The sequence below is a fragment of the Lepidochelys kempii genome, chromosome 2 (genome assembly GCF_965140285.1).
Source record: "Lepidochelys kempii isolate rLepKem1 chromosome 2, rLepKem1.hap1, whole genome shotgun sequence".
NCBI lineage: Eukaryota > Metazoa > Chordata > Testudines > Cheloniidae > Lepidochelys > Lepidochelys kempii.
Window position 1 is genome coordinate 234,443,344 of NC_136381.1, and position 26,964 is coordinate 234,470,307.

Consider the following 26,964-nt stretch of genomic DNA (forward strand, 5'->3'; position numbering starts at 1 on the left):
GTTACCTTTCCTATCTCATAAAGTAGGTTTTCCCCCTAAAGTTCAGTCTATTGCAGAGCAGGTAGGCTTCACAGGAACCAGGATTCAAATTTCCATGAGATCACCCCTGCTTTACAAGATGTTTCCTCAGGGAGCAGATATAGAGTGCCTCTCCCCACTCTGCTGTTATACTCGAAGAGTCTTATGCCTACTTATAAGCAGGACAATCCCCCGTCTATTGTAATGTTCCTTTTCTACCTCCAAGTGGTTTCAATTGTTTGCAATTGTGTCTAACGGTTTTCCATTAATACTTTTGGAATGGAGCAAGGCTAGACAACCGAATCTTGCATTACATTCCCAGCTAATGGGTCCATTCCCTCCTGCTTGAATGGAACATCAAGACTTTATCCTCTAGCGACTAACTTTTACTCCAAGACCATAAAGTATATTTTCAAAATAGTTACATTATTCCTTAAATATTACCCATACATAATCACTGTGAGATTATGAGTCTTGATCAGTTACGAGCTTTCTGTATATACCTTATGGATAAATACTCTGCAAGACACGTGCTTGGTTTAATGAGTTTGTCAGGCCTGGAATGAAAGTTGTTTGTACAGACCAGGGTACCTTTTGCCAAGGGGTCTCTGTGTCACATCACCTTTTAGGAAAATAAGTACACATGCATGGTCTGATAAATAGGGTAGTGGACTAGGGCTCAGGAGACCCAACTTAATTCCTAGGACTGTTTCTGATCTGCTGTGTGACCCTGTGCAAGTCACTTCACTTCTGTGCCTGTTTCCATATCTACCCTCTGTCTTGTCTTGTCTATGGGACCCTGATCTCAGTTGCATCCTCTAGGCACTACTGTAATACAAATAAGCCATAACTAGGACACCTGCTACCTAACCAGAGACTTGTTTTGACACCAGTTCAGAAGAGCCTGAAATCTATTTAGGATCAGTATGCTAACTTCCAAGAAAGCGCATTAGATATCAATGTTTGCCCTCAATCAGAAGCCTGTACAGTATAAGGTTATACCCATATGGCACATACAGAACTAAGAGCACTGTGTCCAAATTTCTACACAGGTATAAAAAGACTAGACAAGGTGGAAAAAGTAAAGTGGGTTTTAAACACACACTTTGCACAGGTATAAAGCACTATAGCAGCTGCAAGGCAATAGAGATTTGGACCCCTTGAGTCAAGAAAACTATTTTACAGGATGAGCCTTATAGTAACAGAAATCTCCCCACTATCTCCCCGCTCTTAGGATGGCTATCAATTATCCACAAACTAAAGGAAAATCAATCAGAGTAGCACAGCAGTTTAAGTAAAATATGAACACAACACACTTTGTAAATCCACTGTAGAAAAATTGCTATTGGCAATGAATGCTGCTCAAGTAACTCCATGAACCAATCTATTTGAATTTTAGTAACTAACTGCACCACTCTGAGCCACTGTCCAACATGACCTCAGAGACCACAAGAATTTCTGATGTTTATGGGACACTGCAAGCAGGGTTTCATGAAGGGTATACCATACTGCCAGAAAGGCATTTTTTGCATGTTATTGGTAACTGTTCTCAATTCAGAAGTGAATGTAACAGGTTTGCTTCCAAGCAGCTGATTCAACACTGGAGCTGTTCCAGTCTACCAACTCAACGATCTATGAACAAAAAGGATTTACATGACATATCATAACAGCTCCACAAGGGCACGTTCTGGTCTATCAAGAAGTTAAAGTCTACTTTCAAAACTAATACTTGTGCCAGGTAGCAGAATGGTTGTTCCTTTCCATCCAGTTCCAGCCATCACCAATTTAGTTATATTGTTTGTCTATATGTTGAACGTATTATTTTACAAAGCACTGGAGATGCTTGCCATTATGCCGCTCTGCATTTGTAAGATCCTTCCTTTTGGGTAAGGGTGCACATGTGGGGGCTGTGGAGACAGACAATATTTAAAGAGGGAGGAAGTAGAAAACTATATATTATATGGCCTAGTAAAGATTGGGGCCAAATTATGGCTGCATAGGCAATCTTAATTTCTCATTTCCTAACCTGAGTGCTTGACTTTGCAAACTTCATATTCTTTTAATGTAGTTACATTGTATGCAATTTCCCACATTTTTTAAAAACTAAAAATTTAGTTAAAAAACTAAAAAGATTCTAGCACATGCAACCATATTACCCCTCATATGGGTCATTGGCAGAGCTGGAACCTTTAGACCACATAACAAATTTATCACTTGAGCAGAGTAACTGGTAGAAGTATTAGGTACCAGCCACCTAAAAGGGGAAGATATTTTGTCAGTGGACATCAGCTATTTACTAAATAGTAGAGGAATTTTGATACTTGGAATCTGGGTTCAATTCCAAGTTCTGGAAAGGAGTATTCTCAGCAGTTAGACCAGGGGCGGGCAAACTTTTTGGCCTGAGGGCCACATCGGGTTTCTGAAATTGTATGGAGGGCCAGTTAGGGTAGGCTGTGCCTCCCCAAACAGCCAGGCATGGCCCAGGACCCCCCCCCCCGACCCCTCAGCTTCTCGCCCCCTGACAGCCCCCCCCCCCCCCGCCCCAGGACTCCTGCCCCATTCAACCCACCTGTTCCCTGATGGCCCCCCGGGGACCCCTGCCCCATCCACTCCCTCACCCTGTCCCCTGACTGCCGCCAGACCCCCCCGCTGTTGACTGCCCCCGCTGCCCCATCCAACCCCCCCGTCTCCCTGACTGCCCCCGGACCTCCCCACCCCTAACTGCCCCCGCCACCCCATTCAACCCCCCTCTCCTTCTTGACTGTCCCCCCAGGACCCCTGCCCCCATTCAACCCCCCTGTTCCCCACCCTCTGACCACCCCGACCTCTATCCACCCCCCAAACTCCCCTGCCCTCTATTAAACCCCGCCCCTTTACCACGCTGCCTGGAACACCGGTGGCTGGCAGCGCAGCAGCACCAGGATAGGCAGCCGCGCCGCGAAGCACAGAGCACTGGGTCAGGCTGGGCTCTGCAGCTGCGCTGCCCCAGGAGCTCACAGCCCTGCCACCCAGAGCATTACGCTGGCGTCACAGTGAGCTGAGGCTGCAGGGGAGTGGGGAACAGCAGAGGAGGGGCCGGGGGCTAGCCTCCAGGGCCAGGAGCTCAGGGGCCAGGCAGGACGGTCCTGCAGGCCAGATGTGGCCCACGGGCCGAAGTTTGCCCACCTCTAAGTTAAACCCTTCTGCCCCTCCCATTCATTTCGTTCCTGGTTCCCATCTGTCTCATCACCATCACACACTCCAGCATTCCTGTCAGAATGCTTCCTTCTCCATGATGCCCAGGCAGCAGCAGTGGGGAACACAGAACAAAGAAGACTGTCTCCCCACTCTTAGTTTCAGTGCCCATCACTGCAGCTGCCTTCAGCTTATGGGAGGAGCAACTGCAGGGAAAGTACTGCTCATCTCCAGGATAGGACATGCTCGGTTGCTCTGTGGGGAAGGCACATGAACAATACAGTCAGAATACAGGCGCTGCGTCAGGATGGTGAATGCTGCGTGCAGAGGCATCCGATGAAGTGAGCTGTAGCTCAGGAAAGCTCATGCTCAAATAAATTGGTTAGTCTCTAAGGTGCCACAAGTACTCCTTTTCTTTTTGCGAATACAGACTAACACGGCTGTTACTCTGAAACTCTTCAGAGACTTCAGCTGCCAGCCTCCGACAAACTTCTAATGATCATGTGCATAGCAAAAGGCACATTTTACACCTGATACCAAGGCAAATCCCTTAACAAATTTACAAAAAGAAAAGGTGTACTAGTGGCACCTTAGAGACTTGAGCTGTAGCTCACGAAAGCTTATGCTCAAATAAATTGGTTAGTCTCTAAGGTGCCACAAGTACTCCTTTTCTTTTTGCGAATACAGACTAACACAGCTGCTACTCTGAAACTTAACAAATTTAGCATCCCTGTTAAAAGACATAGAGGGGCTAGAGTTTCTCAGTTAAATAGCTATACTTCCCCCCTCCCACACCCCCTGATGAACTGCTCAAAAAAATTCATCCTGAGGCAGACACTTGCGGCATGGAAAAATTCAACCTATACAGCCTATAAGATTGGCAAAGCTATAAGCAAGCGAAAACAGGATCTTAGAGAGAAAATCATTAAATAGCCTTAACTCAAACAGCTTTACCAGTTTCACTTACAATAAACTTAAGGTTATGACTTGTCCATTTAAGGAAATGGAGTATCAACCTCAATTTTCAATCTTGTAATGGAAAAAAAAATCAGATTTTTAATTTGTTTTAGCAAATTACTATGGTTTGTCCAGAAAGGCTTTAGGAGTCAATCTGTATTTCCAGTTTTGTTAGTTTCAACAAAATTTTACTCCTGGGGGCATTCTACACCAAAAAATTAAAAATTCTGCGAAGTTCTGTATATTTTACATGTAAAAATAACACTATATAATCACACCAGCTTCAATTATTTTGGTAATTTATTTCAAAATATCTGTCAGCAACTATGTCTGTAACTATACAAACAACAAAAAATTCCCCTTAGGAGCAGAGTTAAATAAACCCCAATGACAACCCAGTTCCTGTTTCTCTGCCCCCTCCTCTCCAGAGCCCTGCCAAGGGGACAGATAACTGAATCTCCTACCCCCCAGAGCCCAGCTGCAGGGCCCCCCCAGCCTAGACCCTTGCATCCCCTACCCCAAAGCCTAGCTGTGAGCGCCTCCCAGCCCAGACACCCACATGCCTTACCTTCCCAGAGTCCAGCGATCCAGAGGAAGAAACAGCCTAATGCTGGGTCCCAGGCTTGTACGGAGTTTCCTGCACGCAGCCTCCTTCCTTCAGGGCATGCTGGGAACCCTCCAACTCCCTCCCTCTCTCCCCAGCAGTGTCTTCTATTTGCGAGCTGGGGAGCTGAGCTCCGCTGGGTCCAGGGGCCTCTAATGGCGGCCAGCAGCTCTGCAGCCCATTTTTGCAGTGGAAAAGGAAATTCTGCACAGAACATTAATTCTGCACAAATTCTGCATTGGCACAGAATTCCCCCAGGAGTAAGTCAAAACCCTATATTAGCATTTTTAAGTACACACAATACAAACAACTTATGGCAGAATCTTAGTCAACAGAGACAAGCCCTAATCATACAGAGATTGCATGCAATATAAATGGACACCACACAGAGTTCAGGTAACATTTGATCCACCTGCAAAAAAGTTAAGCTTTTTTCCAAAAACTTCCTGTTTATCACAAGAGTTAGCTTACTACAGATGTGTCAATAGCTTCAAAGGCATAGTGCATAAGTATTATCACTCCCACATCCCAAATAAAACTACAAAGATCCTGTCAGGTTTCTGTTTGAACTTTCAAAAAGAGAATTTTGCTATACATAAGTAGGCTCCAGCTCAGGAGTTTCAACACTGAAATGAATTGTCCTTAATGAGGATTCAGTCCATCTTACTTAGGCACATGAACTTATTTAGTGATGTCAAAACCAGTCATAAAAATAAGACCAAAGAGGTTAATGCAATAATGAATCACAACCAGAGAAGAGAATTTCTTCATGAACAGAATACAATTATCAATGTAGTACGGAGGCTTATATAACAAAATGACAGCATCAATACACATCCTTTCAGCAACAGTGCACTGACAGTGATGTGACTTATTAGGGGATTTAATGCAAGGTTGAAGCAATGACAAGACCAGGTCACTGAAAACTAAACCCTACCTCAAGCCTTAATATAATATAGTACACAAATAAATGATGCCATTGTTGCCAACACTATAGCTATATATAGTTTACACATGAAACATTCTGGTTGATTTAAGAGAATTTTAAATAAAGATTTTTCAAGTTATTTTCATTTAGGACACAAAATCCAAGTTCTACATCCTTACCTGAAAAAGTCTTGCATGTAACTAGCTGTGATATTTATTTTAACCGTTGTTTACAATAAATATTCCTTCACTTTTTCTAATTTGTTGCAATCATGTTGCTACATTAGTCACCAACTTTTATTTTTAAATAGGGAAAGACTTCAAAAGGCAACATTACCTCACTTCTTAGATTACTCCTGAAGTCCATGCAGTTGTCAGCAGATTTTAAATGTCATAGTATGATTTGATTGTAATTTCACTGACTTATTTATGACAAATAAGGTCTCTAGTAGAAAATAGCAATATACACTGTTGTATGATACATAGTACAAAATGCTCATATCAAAAATATCTAATGTTCGGACAAACTAACTTGGTTATGAATACAAGTGGTACAAAACAAAAATGTCCATGTCTCTACCTAGAAAGTTGATCTAATCCATTATACGTACATCTCATCCAGTCAGCATGACTCAGGCTCGATCTTGTTGAGAACCTTTAACAGCAACTATGTTGGTGAGATACACAGAGAAGTCTTTTAATCCATGAGACGAGGAATGCATCTCCTATGAATTAGGGACCAAGACCCCCCTCTGTAGCAATACCCAATGCATTTTTACATTGGCTGGTGAGACAAACAGATCAACCTTCAGGTCCAACCCCAAGATAAGAATATATTGTGAAGGACTCTGGAGTTCAGTTCCCATTTGTAATTTAGGGGAAAAAATGGTCTTCTGAAGTTATCTGCCACGATGGTCTAAATGTGTGTGCGGTAAGAAGCTGAGACGACTATGAGGTTAGCTATGTACCAACTCCAGAGTTTTATTGCTTTGGCACAGAGAAATGATCAATATGTGCCTCCCTGACAGTTGATATAATACTGACATGCCACATTGTCTGTCACTATCTTTACTGTCTTCTATTTGGTTAGCAGTATAAAGCGTAGGTAAGGATTTTGGACAGTTCTCAATTCCAAAAGATTGATGTGGAGAAGCTGCTCTTATAGTGAGCATTTTCCCTGTATCTTGGGAGGTCTCAGATATAAAAGTAGAACATCTGATGTTATGACTACAGGAGAGGGAAACTGCAAAAACGGAATACTTGTGAAAGTTTGGTCATGTCCTTTAACCGGAGATTATAGAACTCCTTGGGGAACAGACAGTAACCTGCTAGACTGTGTTCGCTTGGTTTGTAAACCGTTCAAAGCCATCCCTGTAGACCCTGGAAAGTGCAAACTGGCATGCTGCACTACAAAGATGCAAGCTGATGTATCCTAGCAGTTGAAGACAATCTCCTATTGTTACTTGAGGACTGCCCTGAATATTTGAGATGAGATTCTCTGGTGAGAAAAATCTGCTGGATGGTACACTTTGCCTGTTACAGCATCCAGGGAAGCTCCTATGAAATCTAGATGCTGTACTGGAGTCAAAATGGACTTTGAGGTACATTTGAAGTCCCAGGCTGTGAAAAGAGAACACATGACCTTTACTGACATTAACACTTCCTGATTCAATCTGTCCCTGATCAACCAGTTGTCTATGAATGGGAAAACAATTATACCCAATGTGTGTGAGCAGCAACTACTGCCAGAATCTTTGAAAATACCCTCAGTGCTGAAGATAGGCTGAAAGGGAGCAGCGCACTGTATTGGCAGTGCTTGTTTATTAGAAAACGAAGAAATCTCTTGTGTGAAGGGTGAATAGTGACATGAAAGCGTTTCTTGTAGGTCAAGAGTTGTGAACCAACTTCTAATGAAGGAATCATTGCTGCAAGGTTTACCATTCTGAATTTCTGTTGCTTTACATATTTGTTTAGAGACCTGAGGTCTAAAATTGGCCTTCTGGGGAATCAGTAAATACTCTGAATAGAATCCCTTTCCCATGCTGCACAGGAAATGGTTCTATTGCTCCTAAACGTAAAAGAGAGATCACCTCTTGCTCTAGCAATTGATTGTGAGAGGGTCCTGAAGAGGGACAAGGAGGGGGAACATACAGGAGGAACAGATTTGAAATGGATAGTGTTACCAGATGTTATGGCTTCCAAAACTTATTTGTCCAATGTTATATGCTCCCATGCATCCTGAAAATGGGAGAGGTGGCATCCAAAAGGAGGGAGGAGGGTATGAGGTTGCACCCATAAGACCTTGTTGGTTGGATAGTTGAGACTCTCAACCAGGGGTTTCTAAAAACTGTGGTACGCATACCCCTGGGGGGACACAAGACATCCCTGAGGACTATGAGGGAGAAATTGTGTAATGGTGGATTTTATTAATTATATTTTCATAATACGCTACTCAGATGAAGCTTTAAAACTAGGTGGACATTTGTTATATAAAATACAGTAGTTAATTTACTTCAAGATGTACCAATGAGAGACAGATACACAGTGACAAGGACGTACAGAGCCCTCACCTCCAATCACCGTACAGTGTGGGTTCAGTTGCTTAGGAAATGTCCAGTCTAACTGAGCTCAGAACTTGCGGGGAGGAGGGGGCTGTTTGGTTGTATACGTCGCACTATAACTATATCTGTACAGAACAGTGAAATATGGACTGATGGCTAAAGACAGGTACCATTAAGAAGAAAACACAAAGTATCAGTGATGAGAAAGGTCAGGGTACACAGGAAGCTGGTAGATCTGGAAGACTGTATGCAATAAGAAAAGTTTGGGAACCTCTGCTCTAGACCAAGCCATCAAAACTAGGATAGGTAGGGGAACCCCACACTGAAATTTGAGAGTCTAATGAGTCCTCTTCTGCATTGTCTAAAGAGGGAAGATAGCTGTTCGGCTTACAGATTAGATGAGGGCAAATGTAGTGCTCTAGGTGACAGAAGGATCAGTGTCCGAGACCGTCTTGACACTGAGAAACCCTCAGCCCTAGTTAACAGAGAATACTCCAGCTCAGAAGATGATATCAGATCCTTAGGGTATCTTGAAATACCGATAGTATCAAAGATTGGGCTGAGTGGGAACATGTGGAGGATAGCTTTGGTACCGATGCAGTTGGTACCGAGTACTTGGTATGGGATTCCCTCAGTACTGTAGGTAGGTGAGCAGTCTTTGGTACCATTGTTATTCTTGTTATCAGTACCAAGTGTTATTCAGCAATGGGATTGGTCTGTTCAACCCTGTCTCTGCCACTCTGCATACAGGTATCCAAACTCGGTACCGAATGTGTCTTAGGCCTGGTCTACACTGGGGGGGATCAATCTAAGATACGCAACTTCAGCTATGAGAATAGCGTAGCTGAAGTCGCCATATCTTAGATTGACTTAGAATCACTTACTTCGTGTCCTCACAGCACAGGATCGATGGCTGCCACTCCCGCATCGACTCCGCTTCCGCCTCTCACCATGGAGGAGTTCCAGAATCAACGGCAGAGTGATCAGGGATCGATTTATCATGTCTACACTAGACGCGATAAATTGATCGCTACCCGCCGATCCAGAGGGTAGTGTAGACGTGGCCTTAGATAACTGACTCCTCTTCACCTCTGTGGTACCAGCCTCACTCAGAGCCTGGGAACCTGGTCTCCTTGGGACCTGAGGTTCCATAGCCTTCTTGTGAAACTGACCGAGAGCTTCTTGGAGATTTACTCCTTACCTCCTTCTGCTTAGAGGCAAATGTAGATGAGGACTTTGGTACCGTAGATCAGTAGCTCTCAACTTTTCCAGACTACCTTACCCTTTTCAGGAGTCTGATTTCACGGCACTAAGAAACTACTTGCTTACAAAATCAGACATAAAAATACAAAAGCATCACAGCACACTATTATTGAAAAATTTGCTTACTGTCTCATTTTTACCATATAATTATAAAATACATCAATTGGAATATAAATATTGTACTTACATTTAGTGTATAGTACATAGAGCAGTATAAACAGGTCACTGTCTATATGAAATTTTGCTAGTGCTGACTTTGCTAGTGTTTTTTATGTAGCCTGTTATAAAAGTAGGCAAATATCTAGACGAGTTGAAGCACCCCCTGGAAGACATACGCATACCCCTGGTTGAGAACCACTTCTGTAGATGTACTTGGTGCTGCAGTACTGCCTACCTCTCTAACAGTCCCTAGAGTCCTGTCCACATTGACATATCGGTCACTTGAAAGTGCAGATCTTGCACTTACAGGGGATATGCATATTACCAAGAGAGCAGAAGTGCTTGGAGTGTCCATCACCTATTGGAATAATCTCCTGACAGAGAGGCACCTCTTGAATCCTGAGAGCCCTGGCATTCCCGAACAAAAACAAATAAAAATTTAAGCCTAGAAGGGGAAATCTCCTAACTACATAAATATCGCTATGAACAAAAAGGTGTTTTTTTAAGAAAAGGAAAACCAAAAGGAAAATTGTTTGAACAATTACAGTACTATAAGGTAGAGAAAAAGCTAAATATTAGAGAACAGGCACACAGCAAACTCCATCTTGGGCCAAAGGCAGCTGAGAAGAAACTGAGGGCAGTTTGCCTGTGCAGCCTCAGATATCCTAGGCAAAGGGCATGAAGAAGTGTGGGCTGCATGCATGGGCTGAACGGGCACTGCTGCAAAAAAAAATCTCCAGTCAAAGACACAGGGCACAAGCACAACTGAAGTGGAACACCCACAGGGCGCTACTTGAAGAACAAAGACTTTGCTCCCAAGTGCAGTGCTCAGTGAATGCAGCAAGCCATGTGGTACCTTTTAGGATTTCACAGATCAAGACACTTCAAAAACATACCTGAAAAGCCCTCCATAAAGCTGGTATACTATGGCAGCATGTCATCTAGTACTGAGACAATCCCACAAAAATACGAAGTCTAATTCATTTAAAACAATATCAGAGATTACTCCCCCATTGAACCTGTCACTATATACCTTAAACGACCTTGGAAACTTGCAGACAGATGAACTCCTTGCTCCCTCACCTTAGGTGTGCTGCCCCAATGGAGCTGTAGAAAAAACAGAAATAGAGCACCTCGTATTGTTTGTGCTTGTTGCCCATAAAAAGTGCTGTAGCCATGTTCTATATTTAAAAACATACGTTTCAACATGAGCCCCTATACCAGAAGCTCAGAATTAGATATTATCTTTCTTCAGTCCCATGGTTAACATGGTGGTGTATAAATAGACACATATCCAAGGTATAAACCTTGTTGGTAGCAACATCTGTAGTTAATATTGCCCAACACTTTCTACTGTAGGCAATTTTTCTAAGTTTCTTATAAAACTTTACCAAATTTTAACTATTTGTACTGAAGTTTTCCCATGCTTGTGCTCTAAAAGAAAAAAATAAATTCAGCTGAGGGTACGAAGTGTTTGCAGAAAAAACAGTTCAGAAGGTTCTTCTGATAAGGAGGTGTGGTTGGGTGTGCTGTCTAACCCTTATCGCATTCTCATTCAGAGGAATAGATAGAAACTAATTCCCAATTCCTAACATTCCTCTGCTGCCTAATAAGTAGGCAAAACATTACACTCCCCTCTACTGGTTGGTCTATGTATAGGATAACAGCCTACTACTGTGACCATTTACTCCATTCAAGAAGTAGAGGTTTGTGGCATACATCTAGAAGTTCTGGTTTCTAATCTTATTGATGACCCATGCAATGGATCTATATTGTTTCACACGACGTAATCTGTTTTCTCAGTTTTCCTTTTTAAAGGGGAACTAGGAAATAACTTTCTTCTGTATTTTTTGTACGTAAAGTTTGAAAAACAAGCACTCAAAAGTTAGGAAATACCAGAACGAATGTTGCTTGTGCAACGCTAATTCAGCCCCCTTATGCAAGTGACTTCTGAGGCAGTCTTTAATTACATGACCACACACAATTTGTTTTACAGGACCCCAACTTCACTCAGTGCATCTGGACAGTGAATGAGGCAGAGAGTAACAAGAACAGAAAGGACATTCCAGTGCCAGAAGTAGAGCCCTGAGCAGATACAAAATTTGTATCCACATCCATTCCGTGAGCAGCAAACATGGCCTGCAGATATAAAGCAGATATCCACAGATTTGCAGGGCTCCAGTCACAAGAGACTAGGACCCAAGGGAGCCGTGTTCTATTCCTGGCTCTGCCACAGACTTTTTAAGTGGCTAAGACTGCCAATGCATTTGCAAAAAGGGGGACAAGTTAAGGTTTCATGGACAACGTTGCTTCTGGCATTTCTTAACTTTTGAATACTAGACTTTACAGGTCTTATCATTCAAGATATTAAATACAAAGGATATCTAGACTCAATAAGAGACATTTCCATGGTATTATACATAGAGATCTTCATTGATACTTTTGTAGGATGCTAGGTCAAAGAAGTGGGTTTTGTATTTTAGCCCTTGCTCATAAAAGCAGTGATTTAAATATTATGCCTTAGTAGAAATGCTACCCATATAGTTTTACTAGCGTCAGCTGAACTTTCAGCCCAGAGTCCACCTATCATAACTGAAGGATGTTTTGTGCAATATATTTCCCTGTATAGAGGCTCTAGGCATGTGCATAAACATTAAAAACCAGTTAATACACAAGTGTTGTAAAACCATTAGGGCTGCTACACAACACACCTGACAAACCCAAGTAAGGAAGTGAAAAGTTAAGGTGCCAAGGAGTACTTGCCCTCTACTCCTCCAACCACAAGCACATACCTTACCACTACTACAGCCACTGTACACCAGACTAAGCACAACAAGTTTAAATCTGTTCCCCTTTCAGACACACCACTTTATCAAATTATTCACTCCTCACTCTCAGACCATTACTAGTTGTAGATGGTTGATGTAGTATTTGGCTGTGTTGGGATAGGGTAGTTTGGTAAAGGCTTTTGTGAAAAAAGTCTGTCATGGAGAGTAACCCTAGGGGGCAGAGTCCTTTACAGTTATAATTCAAGGCATATCTTACTGAAGAAAGTTTACACATTTCAGCCTCAGAATAGAAATATTGTCCAACAGCTAATAAATATTTTGGCCTGCAGTATAAATATCCATTACACAACTATTAAGTGAATTATATGCCAATGATACACTGTACATAAACAGTTACAGTTATGCTGTGGCTGTACTGCAACACTCATTAACACAATATGGCAACATTGTTTCTGAAAAAGTGAATTAAGTCCATATGCTAAGCTTCATGTGCATTGTGAGCACAACTAAAGAGAACAATAATCAAAACAACTGAACATAGAGGGTCCCAATGCAAGACAAAGAGGCTTTGTCTATCACCTTTCAAACTCTTTCGTTAGCGATATGCAGATGAAAATTTTGCTTCTAATACTGAAATAAGCTCCCTGCAAAAGGATTGTTTTGTTTTATTTTATTTTTTGTCACCACACATACACAGGAGCATTGTGGATGCAATTCTACCCTATAACTATGGAATAGTGAAATTTAGTTATACGTTAGAGCCATTTCACAGCAACTTAGAATCAGTTTTGAATGCCTTTGAAATTGAAATATTTTGTATTGATATTGAATATCTATCAACTGCAGACATATACCTAAATTTCAGCACACTAAGTGGACAGTAGAGACAAAATTTCAGACACAACACTTAATATTAATACTTCTTGCAATTCACCTGTGAAAGATTCAGTGGCTCTCTATGAAGCATAACAAGGAGACAGAGTGTGCATTTTTTAAATACAAAGATTCTGCCCTATGATTTGTGTATCTGCATCCTATTAATATTTAACCTGATCCAGGCAGAAGGCAAGTGTGTTATATGCCTTGCTCATCATTGAGATGCTGTAAACTCATTGGTAGGGCCCCATCAAATTTACAGTCCATTTTGGTCAATTTCATGGTCATAGGATTTTAAAAATAATAAATTTCATTATTTCAGCCATTTAAATCAGAAATTTCATGGTGTTGTCATTGTAGGGGTCCTGACTGAAAAAGGAGTTGGGAGGGGTGTCACAGGATTATTGTAGGGGGCTTGCAGTACTGCTACACTTACTTCTGCATTGCTGCTGGCAGCGGTGTTGCCTTCAGAGCTGGGCAGCTGGATTGTGGTGTCTGCTGGCTGGGAGCCCATCTCCGAAGGCAGAGCCGCGCCAGCAGCAGCGCAGAAGGATGGCATGGTATGGTATTGCCACGCTTACTTCTGTGCTGCTGCTGGTGGGGTGCTGCCTTCAGAGCTGGGCACCTGGCCAACAGCTGTTGCTCTCTAATCACCCAGCTCTGAAGGCAGCACAGAAGTAAGAGTAGCAATACCATGACCCCACTAAAATAACCTGCGACCCACCCACCCCCCGCAACTGCCTTTTGGGTAAGAACCCTCAATTTGTGAAACATTGGTCTCCCCCATGAAATCACAGAATATCAGGGTTGAAAGGGACCTCAGGAGGTCAGCTAGTCAATCCCCTGCTCAAAGCAGGACCAATCCCCAACTAAATCATCCCAGCCAGGGCTTTGTTAAGCCTGACCTTAAAAACCTCTAAGGAAGGAGATTCCACCACCTCCCTACGTAACCCATTCCAGTGCTTCACCACCCTCCTAGTGAAAAAGTTTTTCCTAATATCCAACCTAAACCTCCCCCACTGCAACTTGAGACCATTACTCCTTGTTCTGTCATCTGCTACCACTGAGAACACTCTAGATCCATCCTCTTTGGAACCCCCTTTCAGGTAGTTGAAAGCAGCTATCAAATCCCCCCTCATTCTTCTCTTCTGCAGACTAAACAATCCCATCTGTATAGTATAGGGTAAAAGCACACAAAAGACCAGATTTCACAGGGGGAGAGCAGATTTCATAGTCTGGGATGTGTTTTTCCTGGCCATGAATTTTGTAGGGCCCTAGTCATTGAGCAGTTTCTAGTCACAATAATCTGAAGCAGGTCAGTAAAATAAATAGCTCTGCCAGGTGTGCCAGTATGAGGGTCATCAAAGTTTCCAGAGCTCAAGTTTTCCAAGATATATCATAAGGATCTGTGATATTTCTCCCTGCAAGAGACCTAGGGTTTGCTCATTTATATCTTTGATTTAGCTGACATGTATGCAAAGCCTCCAGTAACCATACCCCTTGTTGGCTATATGTCAAGTGGCTCAAAAGTATGAATTAAGACTTCTGTAAGAAGTGCACACCCATTTCAAGGCAATCTGAGTAACTGTGTGGTTTTTAGAGCACTTAGAAGAGCCAAGCTTTACCCAGAAACCTATCCTGAACATTAACTATACCAGAACTGCTACAATTATTGTTATATAAGAGATGTAGATTTTAACATCCTCTTCAGGATTCATGAAGAGCTAAATATCTTTAGGTTGTGTGCCAAACAGATGTTTTATGTGGTATGCAGAAAACATAAGATACTTAATGAAAAGGGAAGTCCTCTTGTAAATGGGTGTAAGATTTAGAATTGATTCCTTATACATACATGACCACTCTCTGCTTTTAGGCACCTCACATGCACAGGAAAAGGTGTTCCATTGTCCACGAGCAGCTCTTATCACTATAAAAGGTGACATGAGGTGGTCCAAAGCTTTATGAACTTAATTAGCACTGCTCACCATAATGGTGAAGCATGATTCCATTTTAGAGATTGACATATTTTGCAACTTGCAATCCAGGAATGGCCTTAATTTTAGATCAAGCTATAGGCAATTGTGAAGTTTGAGGGAAGTCTCTGAAATGCCTGCAGAAAGTTAGGCTTTGTTTTTGTTGTGCTTGTTGCATCCACTAACAGGTCTGTAGTCAGCAAGGATAGGAAACATAGGGGGGTGAAGACAGACTGGATGAGGAGCCAGAAAAGGGGGAACTGGAACTGGCTGGGCAAAGAGAATGGAACTAGGTCTAGGGGGAAGGGACAAGGCAGAAGGGGGTCAAGCTTGGGAAAAGTGGGAAGAAGAGTCTGTCTGCTCATTAGAGCACACTCCCCTCCAGAGCTTTAAACGGAACCCCAAGAAGAAAAGAATCCCAAGCCTTATGATTTCAATAAGTATCACGAAAACCCCAGCAAAGCGTATCTCATCTTTCTCTAGTGTTGGTCCACAGATAGGGGAAAACTATTGCATTCAGTTACTCTGTCAGATCACGTGGCTGAGGTCTGTTTGGTGGATCTAAAGACTAACCCTGCTGAAGACTCATGCAAGTGCTAATATGATACCACCTTGATAGAATTTCTGCTTTTGCCATTTGCTTTTTTAAAAGTCTAGCAAATTACCCTGAAAAAAAACTGAACACTAATTTTGAAAATTCAAGAACTGAAAAGTTAAGAAATGCCAGAATTAAGGTGCCTTTGCAATCTTAATTTGCCCCCCAGTGCATATGAATGATATAGTCTTTAGTTTTTCTACAGGACCTCTGCCCATACAGTGAACAGGATGGATCTACTCTGAGATGCCAAGCACTTACCCCTGCAACTGAAGTCACTGGGAGCTGTACTTTGAATATATGAAGTGATATATAATGCTAAGTATGCTGAAAAAATCAGATCCTAGGTGTCTGAATGGGGCATCCAGAATTAGTGGGTTCTTTTGACTATAATCTCAGTGCCTCTGCTTCCCATCTGTAAAATAAGGATATTACCACCCCTTCACTCCACATGGACTCAGGTGCTATTGTAATGAACACTGCAGAAAAGCCAATGCAGAAAATAATAATTCCATCTTCAGAGCACGGTTTTAATAGTGTTCAATAAATAAGGCCTAGGGCCACACACTGAACAATGAGAAGATACAAATATTGAATAACCCTTCCTCCACCCTATAGTTGGCACAAAAGGTGTTACCCAGCATTCATTAGGTCAGGAATATGAACAAGGCAGCTAGGAAGGGCACATGAGAGAAGTTAGAGTCCTTTCTCCCTCTCAGAAAGGCAACAGGAAGCAGAAGCTCACAGGCTCAGACAATAAGCAAAACCTGGGCCTGCGCATAAGCGAGTACTTTGTAAGCATGCCTACACTGCTTCCGAGTCTTTGTAACTTAACTACCTCTGCTGAAACAAGCCACTTAGCATTTCTGAACCAAACTAAAGAAAGTTCAATTCTTATTTCCAGTATGTTGGGGCCATGCCAGAGAAGTGATCCAGACAGAGGTATCTGAGTCTTATAGTAGCATGCCATGTTTTATTTTTGTCTTGTTCCCACTCCATTTTTCATGTCACACTTGTGCACGCAGGTCAAGTCACACTTGTGCACGCAGCTCTGTTATATATAACAGAAGTTTACAAACAACCATTTTAAAATATAAACCAGCCTGCAGCTGATTCCAGGCTGGGCTACTGCTGGACTGAACAAGACATGGATGATAGGCAGCAGAAGAGACTGGGGAAGAAATGCACGACATAAGTCAGGGAGGAGTCATGATGCTGGGGCAAGGACCAACAAGGGATTGAGTGGCACATGGGAGTATTATCCAAAATTAATAAGCCCACAAGAGAGAGCTGGAATGAGAGAGTTATACCTGGGTTGGACATTGGCTAGTGCAGGAAACTTAGTCATGAAGACTAACTAATGTCTGCAACGGGGAGCCCCGCTTTGGCAGACTTCAAAAGGACAGTTAGAGCAAGTCTCACTACCTGCAGCACTTCGATAAACTGATTTTTTTAAGGGGGGGTGGGGTGGGTGAAGGAACCTAGGGAAAGATTCTCAGACTGTTAGAGAGAACTGAAGTTGAAAACACGTTTCAAGAGACTCCAGCTAAAACTCCAGAGACATTCCTTACAAGAATTCTGTACTTTTAAGAACCAACACTGAAGATCCACAAGGGACAAATAAGAGATTTATTCAGTTCTCCTCTGCCATATAATCCTTCATCCATTACGACTCTATGAAACACACACAGCCCACACAACTATCCAACCTTAACTTTGCCCCTTGAAGTCTGGCATATAGTATGGAGATAAGCATCTCAAGTTTGAGGCAGCTCTCAGGTTATTTACTGAGTCACAGTCTGCATGGCATACATTTAAAAAACTAGATTTAAACAAAGCCCACACAAACTTCTAGGTACCAAATCAACTAGATTTACTGTAAGTTACAGGGCAACCTCTGCTGGACTACAGTGAAGTGAGGGAGGAGAAAATTTAATGGTTGCTTTGTTAGAGGGGGCATCTAAAAGTACATGACTGGTTTAGAAAGAAGCCAGAGTACAAAGCAAAAACAGGCGGCGATAAGAATTAAAAAGTTAATATAAGGCACTAAATTCACACACATTACTTTTTCCCCCTTAGAGACTATAGGCCACCCTTAAAAGCCAGGAGAAAGCCACACAATTATAGAAATTAGACTGTAAGTCCCTCAGGACCAATAGTGTATATATAACTTATAGCTTTACTTTATAACAATCTTTCCACAACTTCCCCATTAACCACTCTGGAAACATCTCTACTGACAATTCTACCCCTAGCTTACAAGTAACTCTTGCTGGTAAACAAAATATAGATTCATCTAACATTAAAACAGCAAGCATATAGTAACTCTATGCGTAAGCAGCCTGTGGGACTCAGTCCCACAAGGTATTTGAGGCCAAAAGGATAACAGGATTAGACACTTACATGGACAGTGAGAAAAGCCAGTTACATTATATAGGATATAAAGAGCCACCCAAATGAATAGGAGGGATATAAACCCTTCTGCCTCAGAGTATAGACAGCCTCTTACTGATGGACCTTAAGTAGTTTCTTCCTCTGGGCTGTTAATTCTGTACCCTGCCACTTTGGGCCTTCTTCTACCCTCTCTACAGCATCTGGTATTTCCCTCTATCAGAGGGTGGATTACAAAACTAGATGAAGCACAAGCATGAACCTGTAAGACAATTCTTATGTTCCTTATTAACTTGTTTGCTCTGCTAAATCCTGCCTCTCCCTGCAAAGGTTAATAAACCTGTTAAATTTAGAAAATTGTTCTCTATTTCCGATGTCAAGTGGAAAAAGATCAGCCTTCGCAACATCCTAGTTCATAAACTCAAATTACAGACTGAAACAGCTTTCCCAGTGATCTACTTTAAGACCGACTTTGCTAACTCTTCCTGTTTCACACTTACTGTGCATCTTAATCTGTGTGTGTTATCAAAGATGTATTTGGATTTTGGAGGAGATTATTAACTGCACAACATTTTTGCAACAAGAAAGTCATGTATACGTGGTCCCCCTTTCATTACCTTATGTTGGTTATCCTTTACTGAATTATCAATCCTGTCCGTATTCCTTCAAGAGTTTTAAATACCTTTCACACAGCAGAAGTCAAGTTTCCAGGTATGTATTTTCCTGGTGTCCCCCTGGGACATAAGAGCCAAACACTCTCCAAGTCTCTTGTGGCGCCTACAGCATAGTGAACTAGGTTTCCAGTAAAGGCTTTCCTGTTTCCTTTGCGATTTTCTTCAGCATTCTAGGATTTAGTGTATCTGGGCGTGATGCCCAGTTGACTTTTTTTTAATAGTTCTAATTGCTTTATTAGTTGCTCTATTACCTACACCTGCTGGTGTAATAAACCACGTTTTATTTCCTCCTGTCTCCCCTTGGAAAGTCTTCTCCTAGTGTCTTCTAATGTCTGCTTCTTTCAAAAAAATACTACAGTATTTTTATTCAAGTCTATCATTAATATATTTTGAATTCACATCGACTCCTTCAACTTCTAGTCTTGCCATTTCCTTCTCTGGAGAAAGCTACTATTTTGACAACTGCAATAACAGCATTCATCGCTGCTATGAATAATAGCTACGCAGTTGCTAGTACAGTTGGTATGCCTGGCCCCTCCCTCCCCTGAACAGATATTTCTTGAGTAATCTGTGGTGCAGACAGCTGATGCTACAAGACAAAAAGCTGCGGATTTAAACCATCAGGTGTTAAACAGTCTTAATTATTACTTTAAAATGTATAAGAAAAGGGGAAGAGGGTCTCTCTACTCAAAACTGGATACAAAAAAATCAGCTCAAGAAGCAAAGGGATCAGAAGCATAGTGAACCATGATAGCAGCTGTACTGCTCATCTCACAGTCACTCCTATAGCTTGTTTGGAATTGAGTGGCAACTGCTGCTACTACTGAGTGTAGATGAGTCCTTTAAAACCCCATCTAACAAAGTGTTTGAATAAAGACTGCAATTGAGTTTTAGCATTTTCTCAATCTTCCTATCATCCTTCCTGATATTGTAGAGATCTAAATCTCGTTTCTATGTTATTTTCCTAATGTCTAGAAACCAAAGGGGGAAGGGAAAAGATTTTATGAAACAAACTGCAATTCACCTTATAAACCTATTTACTCAAAATAAGGTATACATTAAACCAAAACAAGGAGCTTACAATTAAGTAACACCACCGTTGCACATTGCCTATATGCCAAGTGGGGCAAAGGAGTTCTAATGTAGCTCAGGATTTTCTGTCTGAAAAGAAAACTGCATATTGCTCCATCCAAGTTCTTAAACATGCAATCAAGACAGCAGACTGAAGTAGGGCAGTCAGCTGAAAAGTACCTGGGAGTGCTATCAGGGATCACCAAATCCCAACTGGCAAAAACAACCACCTAGTACAGTGGTTCTCAAATTGTGGCTTGGGACCCCAAAGTGGGTCACAACTGATTTAATGGGGTTGCCACAGCTATCTTAGACTTGTTGTGGCCTGGGGCTGTAGCTCTTGAGCTTTGGCTTCGGTCCCCCACACCTGGAGTGGGCTCGGGTTTCGGTCCCCCCCTCCTGAGGTCATGTAATAATTTTTGTTGCCAGGGCAATGAAGTTTGAGAACCCCTGTTCTAGGGGATACCAGCATAAACAACAGTAGACACAGGGTCATTCTAACTTCATCCTGGTACCAAACCAACCCCTTGCAGCTCTGGGGGAAAGATATAAAGGTGGCATATGATCACCTTGGCCCTCCACCCTTCTCTCCCATTTCAAGGATAGAGCCCTATTTGTTTTAATAGCATAACCAAAGTCATCTTTGCCATTTTCAAGTGTCCAACTCCAATAGATAAGGTTACTCCTAAATTATGCACATGTGGAGAACTGCTTGAATACATGAAACAAGGACTTAAGTTATCTTTGAGGTTACTATGATTGCAACATGAAAAATCTCTCACCTGGAGAATCAAACTCCATGTTCTACTCTTCTACTTCAATAGGCCAAGTTTCATTCAATAGCATATTTAATCTGCAATACTCCAAATAAATTAGTTTTGGCATTTTAAAATGAGCACAAGTGCTCTGTCTTTCTTGCTACTTGAGTATTCTGGGAAATGTTTACATTAACTTTAGAAAAATTGTTTACATTACTTCAGTTACAATACTTGTAATACAGTCAACTGCTAGTTTCCCATCACATCCTTCAAGTACAGGCATGTTGAGTCAAATCAGTCTCTAATCTTGCACTATCGAGTAGCAACTTTTATATTTACTGTGATTAGAATGGAAGAACCACTTAGTGAATTCACCTATAAAGACTAAAACAGATTTGCTAGCCAGCTTTAAAAAATAATTTAAAAAAATCACGTGATATTTGCCTACTTTCCAGAAGTTCCCCCTCCTTAACAATTCATATCTCCATCAAGCAGCCCTGCTTATCTCTCCAGTCACCACCAACTACGTATTCTTTCCCTCTAGGCTTCTAGACAGCTCTAGAACTTTGTTTTCCAATAGGCACCAGAACCTGAGTGCTCTCAATTTCCTTTTTTTACTTTAGATCAATTTTCATTTACAGATTCAGATTAAACCTTGATGTTTCTAGCATCAAGAGATTTTCAGAACATATTGTGGTTTTACCAGTTCAAAATGACAGAAGACCAAAAAAAAAAAAGCAAGCACAGATCCCGGCGGGGGAGGGGGGGGGAAGAAATCCTGCTTGATTTCACCCCTTCTCCCCAAGGGAATGGGAATTCACAACAATACCTTAGTAAGGCACTTTGAACCTTGTTAATAATTAGAACTCATCACTATGCACAAGTATCAGAGGGGTAGCCGTGTTTGCCGCTTTTCCAGATCCAGACTAAGAGCTCTGTGGCACTTTATAGACTAACAGACATATTGGAGCATAAGCTTTCATGGATGAATACCCACTTCGTCGGACATGCATCTGACAAAGTGGGTATTCACCCACGAAAGCTTATGCTCCAATACGTCTGTTAGTCTGTAAGGTGCCACAGGACTCTTTGCCGCCTATGCACAAGTAGTATTTCAGAGCTTTTCTTATAACACCCCTCCCCAGTTCACTACCCTCACTGAATCTGATTTCATTCAATATACTCCAAATTGTCAATTTCCTTCCCCTTTCAGTGTTTTCTTGTCTCATTTATATTTCAAATACAGGATACAGTGACTGCTTCACATATTCTCTCCTTTCTTTTTGTCTTCTATTATACTTTCTGTATTACAAAATCTCAAAATCTGGCATTATTCCTTTCTTTATTGGTTGATGTACATACTTAGTATTAGAAAGCAGATCTAAGACTGCCAACACTTACTGTCAGTCTTATTTCCTCTAATGAATGTAATCTATTCTGTGTCTGGTTAATTAGTCTCATTACTATCATTATGGACTTCACATTCTTTTATTTTTATAGCCACACTCATTTAATAGTCCAAGTCTTTCGTGGCTTCCAGTTTATTCTTTTACTGACTCTGAAGTATCTCCAACCTCTGTCCTTGATGAATCCAGATATCCCCCCCATTTCTTCCAGATCTCTTATAAGCTGCCAAATTGTCATAATCTTGGCACTGGAACACAATTGCTGAAAGCTACTTTGTTACTTTTCTGTTGCAGGATAAACCTCAAAGTTCCCCTCTTCAGATGTCCTTTTGCTTCAATATTGTCCAAGATGAGAAGTCATTTAAAAATTCTTCCTCCTCCATTGACATAAAATGCAACAGGCTAGTGTGGATATAAATTCATTTTATTCACTCTAATCTTTATAAGTTTATCCTTTTTTGACCATGGGAAGATTTGTATATCACACATTCATGCTCAGAACCACTTCCTGCCAACAAAGAATCAAACACTTCTCACATGAAACTGACTATTTTAAGTAAGTTTACTGCTAAAACACTGATATTTCACTTGAGCCCTAGCCAAGTTTTTAGTTTGTTATTTTCAACTCAAAGTGTAGGGAACAATGTGTTACTCTGTATCCTCTTGTCCAGAATGCCTCATACACAAAAAAATAGTTTTCACAATGGAAGGAAGCTTCTCATCTTTTCTGCATTTCATACAATAGTTCCATATTTTGCTCTAAAGTCTTGCATCATACATACCAGATTTGTCTTACATGTTCTATAGCGTCACAGAAATTTGTTTCTCATCACTAGAGGCACAGCTCCCTACATGCCACCTCACTCTTGTATCTAGCCAACTGACAGCACCTCTGCTCTCCCGTCTCTTCAGAGCATGTGAAACAAAGGACACAGCTAGGAAGTGAACTGTTCATTCCCACACAGTTGCAGAATTCATCCTACTATATACCTTAATGTTCAAGTTATTTGTGGGTGTGGAGCAGTAGGGAAGAGAAAGAATGTGAAGAACCTGACAGGACTGCAACAGGGGAGAAAGGATTCAACCTTCTTTCCCCAATGTTGCACCTTAGGAAGAAAAATGACACAGGTGGTGAATGAGAAACAGCAAGAAGGAGAGGCTGTTTTTCCCCCCAGAAGGAAAAGAGGGCAATGAACAGAATGAGAAAGATATGTGGGACAGAATGAATTTTAGAGATATGAAAGAAATGAAGAAAGAGGGAGAAAGACAGGAAATGAGCAAGATTTACTAACCCATAAGTTATTTGCACTTAGATTTTGCTATATTTCCTTAACCGATATGCAGAAGCTTTAAGCTTGAAGGAAACATAATTCAAACTGCTCTATAACAGCATTTGATAAGTGTCATACATGAAGTTGTCTTGTTTGCTACTTACTTTACCATTAGGGTGGGAGACACATTTTGGTCTTTTCTGCTAGTAATAGTAATAGGACTAGTAATAGTGACAAAAGGTAATATATACTTTCTCCTCCCTTACCTGTCCAGTATACAAGATGCCACCAAATACAATTGTCCCTTGGGAGATCTGCAATCTATTTTGAGATCTGCCACCAATTTCTTCTGTTATCTTAAGCAAGTCACATAGCCTCTGTGAGTTAGTTACTTTATCTGTCTCCATGGAGATAATGAAGCTTGCCCACCATTGTAAAGAAATCTGAACCTACAGATTTTCTTTAAAAAAATCATCAAGTTTGTCAAGTCTGTTAAATGGTGTATGATCGAATGATTAGATTGTTGACTGAGGACTACAGGTTTGGGATGAGGTTATTGACCTTTTCATAATTTTCTTTAAAAATCCTTTTGTTGAACTTTACAAAAAAAGCAGGACCAGAGGGGTTGGGTGGCATGGCAAGGAGAGTCTGATTTTTGGTAGTAAGACCACCTTTATTGTTGTACTGAAATGTCTGCTTTTATTCAGTGATCTCAAGCTAGATCTCCTATTAACTAGTTGCAAGAATTCCAAAGTATCAATTGTGTGTGCCTCCATGAATAGAAAATATCATGTGTGACAGTACAGAGCTAACACTACCAATAAAAAACTAACATAAGAGTCCAAAAAGCTTTTGACTTTACTCCCCAATGTCTGGATTTAGGTGATCTTTAGACTCTACATCATTAGCCTTCTGCATTAGCTATTTAAAGATGCAAAGCTGTGTCTTGAGTCACATAATGCCCCATGCATGTGACACCCTCATTATTAGGCTCCCAATTTAAACCCTCAAGCCACCATTAGTTTTTATGTATCTGGCTACATTAAATTCCTTGAGAGCATGTAGTTATAACAGCGTATCAACTGCACAGTGATATGACACTTGGCAAGTGTTGCCATTTGGCAGTTTTACCATCTCAAGAGCACACACAAAAAACTTTCTCAACCCCAGCAAAAAACAGAAACATTTGCTTAAACTGTTTTTGAGGTACCAGAACTCAAGAAGTTAAAAGCTTATAATTGCTTTTATTACCATAATACATCCAATATGCCCGCTTCTTAAGAACAGATCTTGTTGGGAAGGTAGAACAGCCCAAATCATAATGAGAAATATTGTGACTTAATGGACTCCTCTGTTATGTATTTTGCCCACTGCTTAATAAATTGCATCACTGATCAACAGGACACAGACTACCCCAGGCACTCAAGATCAGCTATGCAGTCACCTTTCCTTATCTGGAGAAAGGTTTAATGCAGACATTAGACCTCAGTAGTCTCACGTTTTAACAATCGTCACAGTTACACAAAGGGGGAGGGGTGGGAAGGTGAGACATGTACATAACACACACACCCCCCTAGCTACTGAAGACCTCAAAGCCACGAGAAGCGAAACAGTTTTCTCCCACCCAGCTGCTGCAGCAGTACGGCAGATCAGGGACAATATGCATGTAGATATGCAAACTTTTATGGCTCTGCCCAGACCCAGTGGTCATGTCTCAGCTTTCCTCCTCCTCCTCATAATCAGATTACCATCGCACGGGTTCCGCTCCACGACCGCTATCGCTGATTCAGAGACAGGGGACTGCAGCACTGCAAGCCGGCGGCGCTTCTCCGACTTCCCCAGCTCGCTCTCTGGCTCAGACAACTAAAACACCCGTGCTTTCGAGGCGGGGGAGGGAGGCAGGCTGCACTAGCTGCGGCTAGCGAGCCTCCCTCGCCCCCTCCCCTTTACAGCAACCGCTTCTCTGCTGCTGCTGCTGCTGGACACTCACCGCGACTCCGCCAGCCGCGTCCGTCCCCAGCAGCGGCGGCGAAGCCAAGCGGGCTGGCGGCAGAGCACGAGCCGATCCCCGCCACCGCGCTGCCCTGCGCCACGGCCGGTCACGGCAACTGCTGCGAGCCAGCAGCCCCAGGGCGAGCGGCGCAGCCCGGCCACGAGAACGGCCCCGGCAGCGCCAAGACGCCCGGAGCCCCCCGCCAGCCCGGCCCGGGGCGCCGCGCACCCGCTGTCACCCCCGAGAGGCGCCCCCCACACGCGGGAAGAGGCGCTGCCCCCCACGCAGGAGGGGGATGGATGCCCCGGTCCCCGGCTGCCTGGGCGGTCGGGGGGCTGCGGAGGGGGCGGGCGCTGGGGGAGCCCGGCGCAGGGAGGGAGGCCGGGGAGCCCCGCACTTACCGAGTGGTTGACCCCCCACATGAGGACGCTGAGCAGCGGGTCGCTGGCCCGGAACAGCTTCACTTTTTGCGCCACGAAGTGCTTCTTCTTGGTCTTGGTCTTACTCGCCATAACGGACACGATGTTGCCGGGGGCCGCCATGGCGCAGCCGAGGGGAGGGGGCGGCTCAGCGCCCCGGGCCCGGGCGGAGGAGAGGCGGCTGGCGCTGCACGGGGGTGGCGGGCTGCCTGCCGCGGGATGCCAGGCACATCCTGGCCTGGCCGCCTGCGCCGCTCGCTGCAAGGGCCCCGCCTCCTCCCCAGGGCTTCCTCCGCCTGCCGCGCTCCGCGTCCGGCGACCCCGCCCCTGGGCGGGAACGGCTCAGGGGGCAGCGTGAGATTCGGCTCCCTCCTTACCAATACGCATGCCCGAGAGAGCCGAGCATGCGCACTGGCAGCAACGAAGCCTCTCTGCCTTCACTGTGCCCTCCGGGTCCGCTCCCGGAGCGGAGCGGGGCGGAGGCGGTAACATTGGGGTACGTGGGGGGCGGAGGGAAAACCCCGTTTAATAAAAGGGGGAGGGGACGGGCTGGGGAAAGCCAGCTGCCTTCCCTGGGCGGAGAGGGGCCCGCTGTCTCCATGTCACGGGGGGCGTGTGGGGAGCCAGCCCGTCCCCCAGCCTAGCGAAGACTCGTCCCGCCACCTGCCTGAGCTCGGCGAGCCCGTCACCGCACCGCGCTCCCCTTTGCCTCCACCCGCCTGCGTAGGAGGGGCCCGCTGGCCTCTGGAGCGGGCATCAGCCCTGGGCGAGCGGTACAGCGGTACCCCGCTGCTGCCCTGAGGCACCGGGGCGTGCAGTCCCCCAGCCCCAGGCTTTCGGTCACGGTGCGCTGCCGTGACTGGCAGCCCCATGGCGCTTCACCGGGAAGATCCATCATCTCTCTCGTGCCTAGTTTGAAGATCCTTATCCTGTGGGAACATCAGTTTGCCTTGCCCGTATTTTAAAAAAAGATATTTCCCTGTAGTATGTATTCTATAATATTCCGTTTTAAAAGCTTCATTTGAAAAGGGATTACGGTTAGTTAAGTGATTTTACCCATGCCCTAAGGAGCAAGGAAATAACAG

At 43.2% G+C, this 26,964-nt stretch overlaps 1 protein-coding gene across 2 annotated transcripts in view; it reads right to left on the reverse strand.

The window, feature by feature from the left end:
- Nucleotides 1-26,217, reverse strand: part of PIP4K2A (phosphatidylinositol-5-phosphate 4-kinase type 2 alpha) — a 201,297-nt gene extending 175,080 nt beyond the window's left edge. The window contains exons 1-2 of one of the 2 annotated variants that reach the window (XM_073334226.1): nt 25,862-25,943; nt 10,697-10,770 (exon numbers count right to left, since the gene is read on the reverse strand). Coding sequence is in view for 1 of the 2 variants with exons in the window: in XM_073334225.2 (XP_073190326.1) it covers nt 25,862-26,002 (141 nt within the window). In the remaining variant the exon portion in view is untranslated. Of the gene's footprint in view, nt 1-10,696; nt 10,771-25,861 lie in introns of both variants that reach the window. The other variant, XM_073334225.2, reaches the window with a different exon arrangement.
- Between the last annotated feature and the right edge of the window lie 747 nt (nt 26,218-26,964).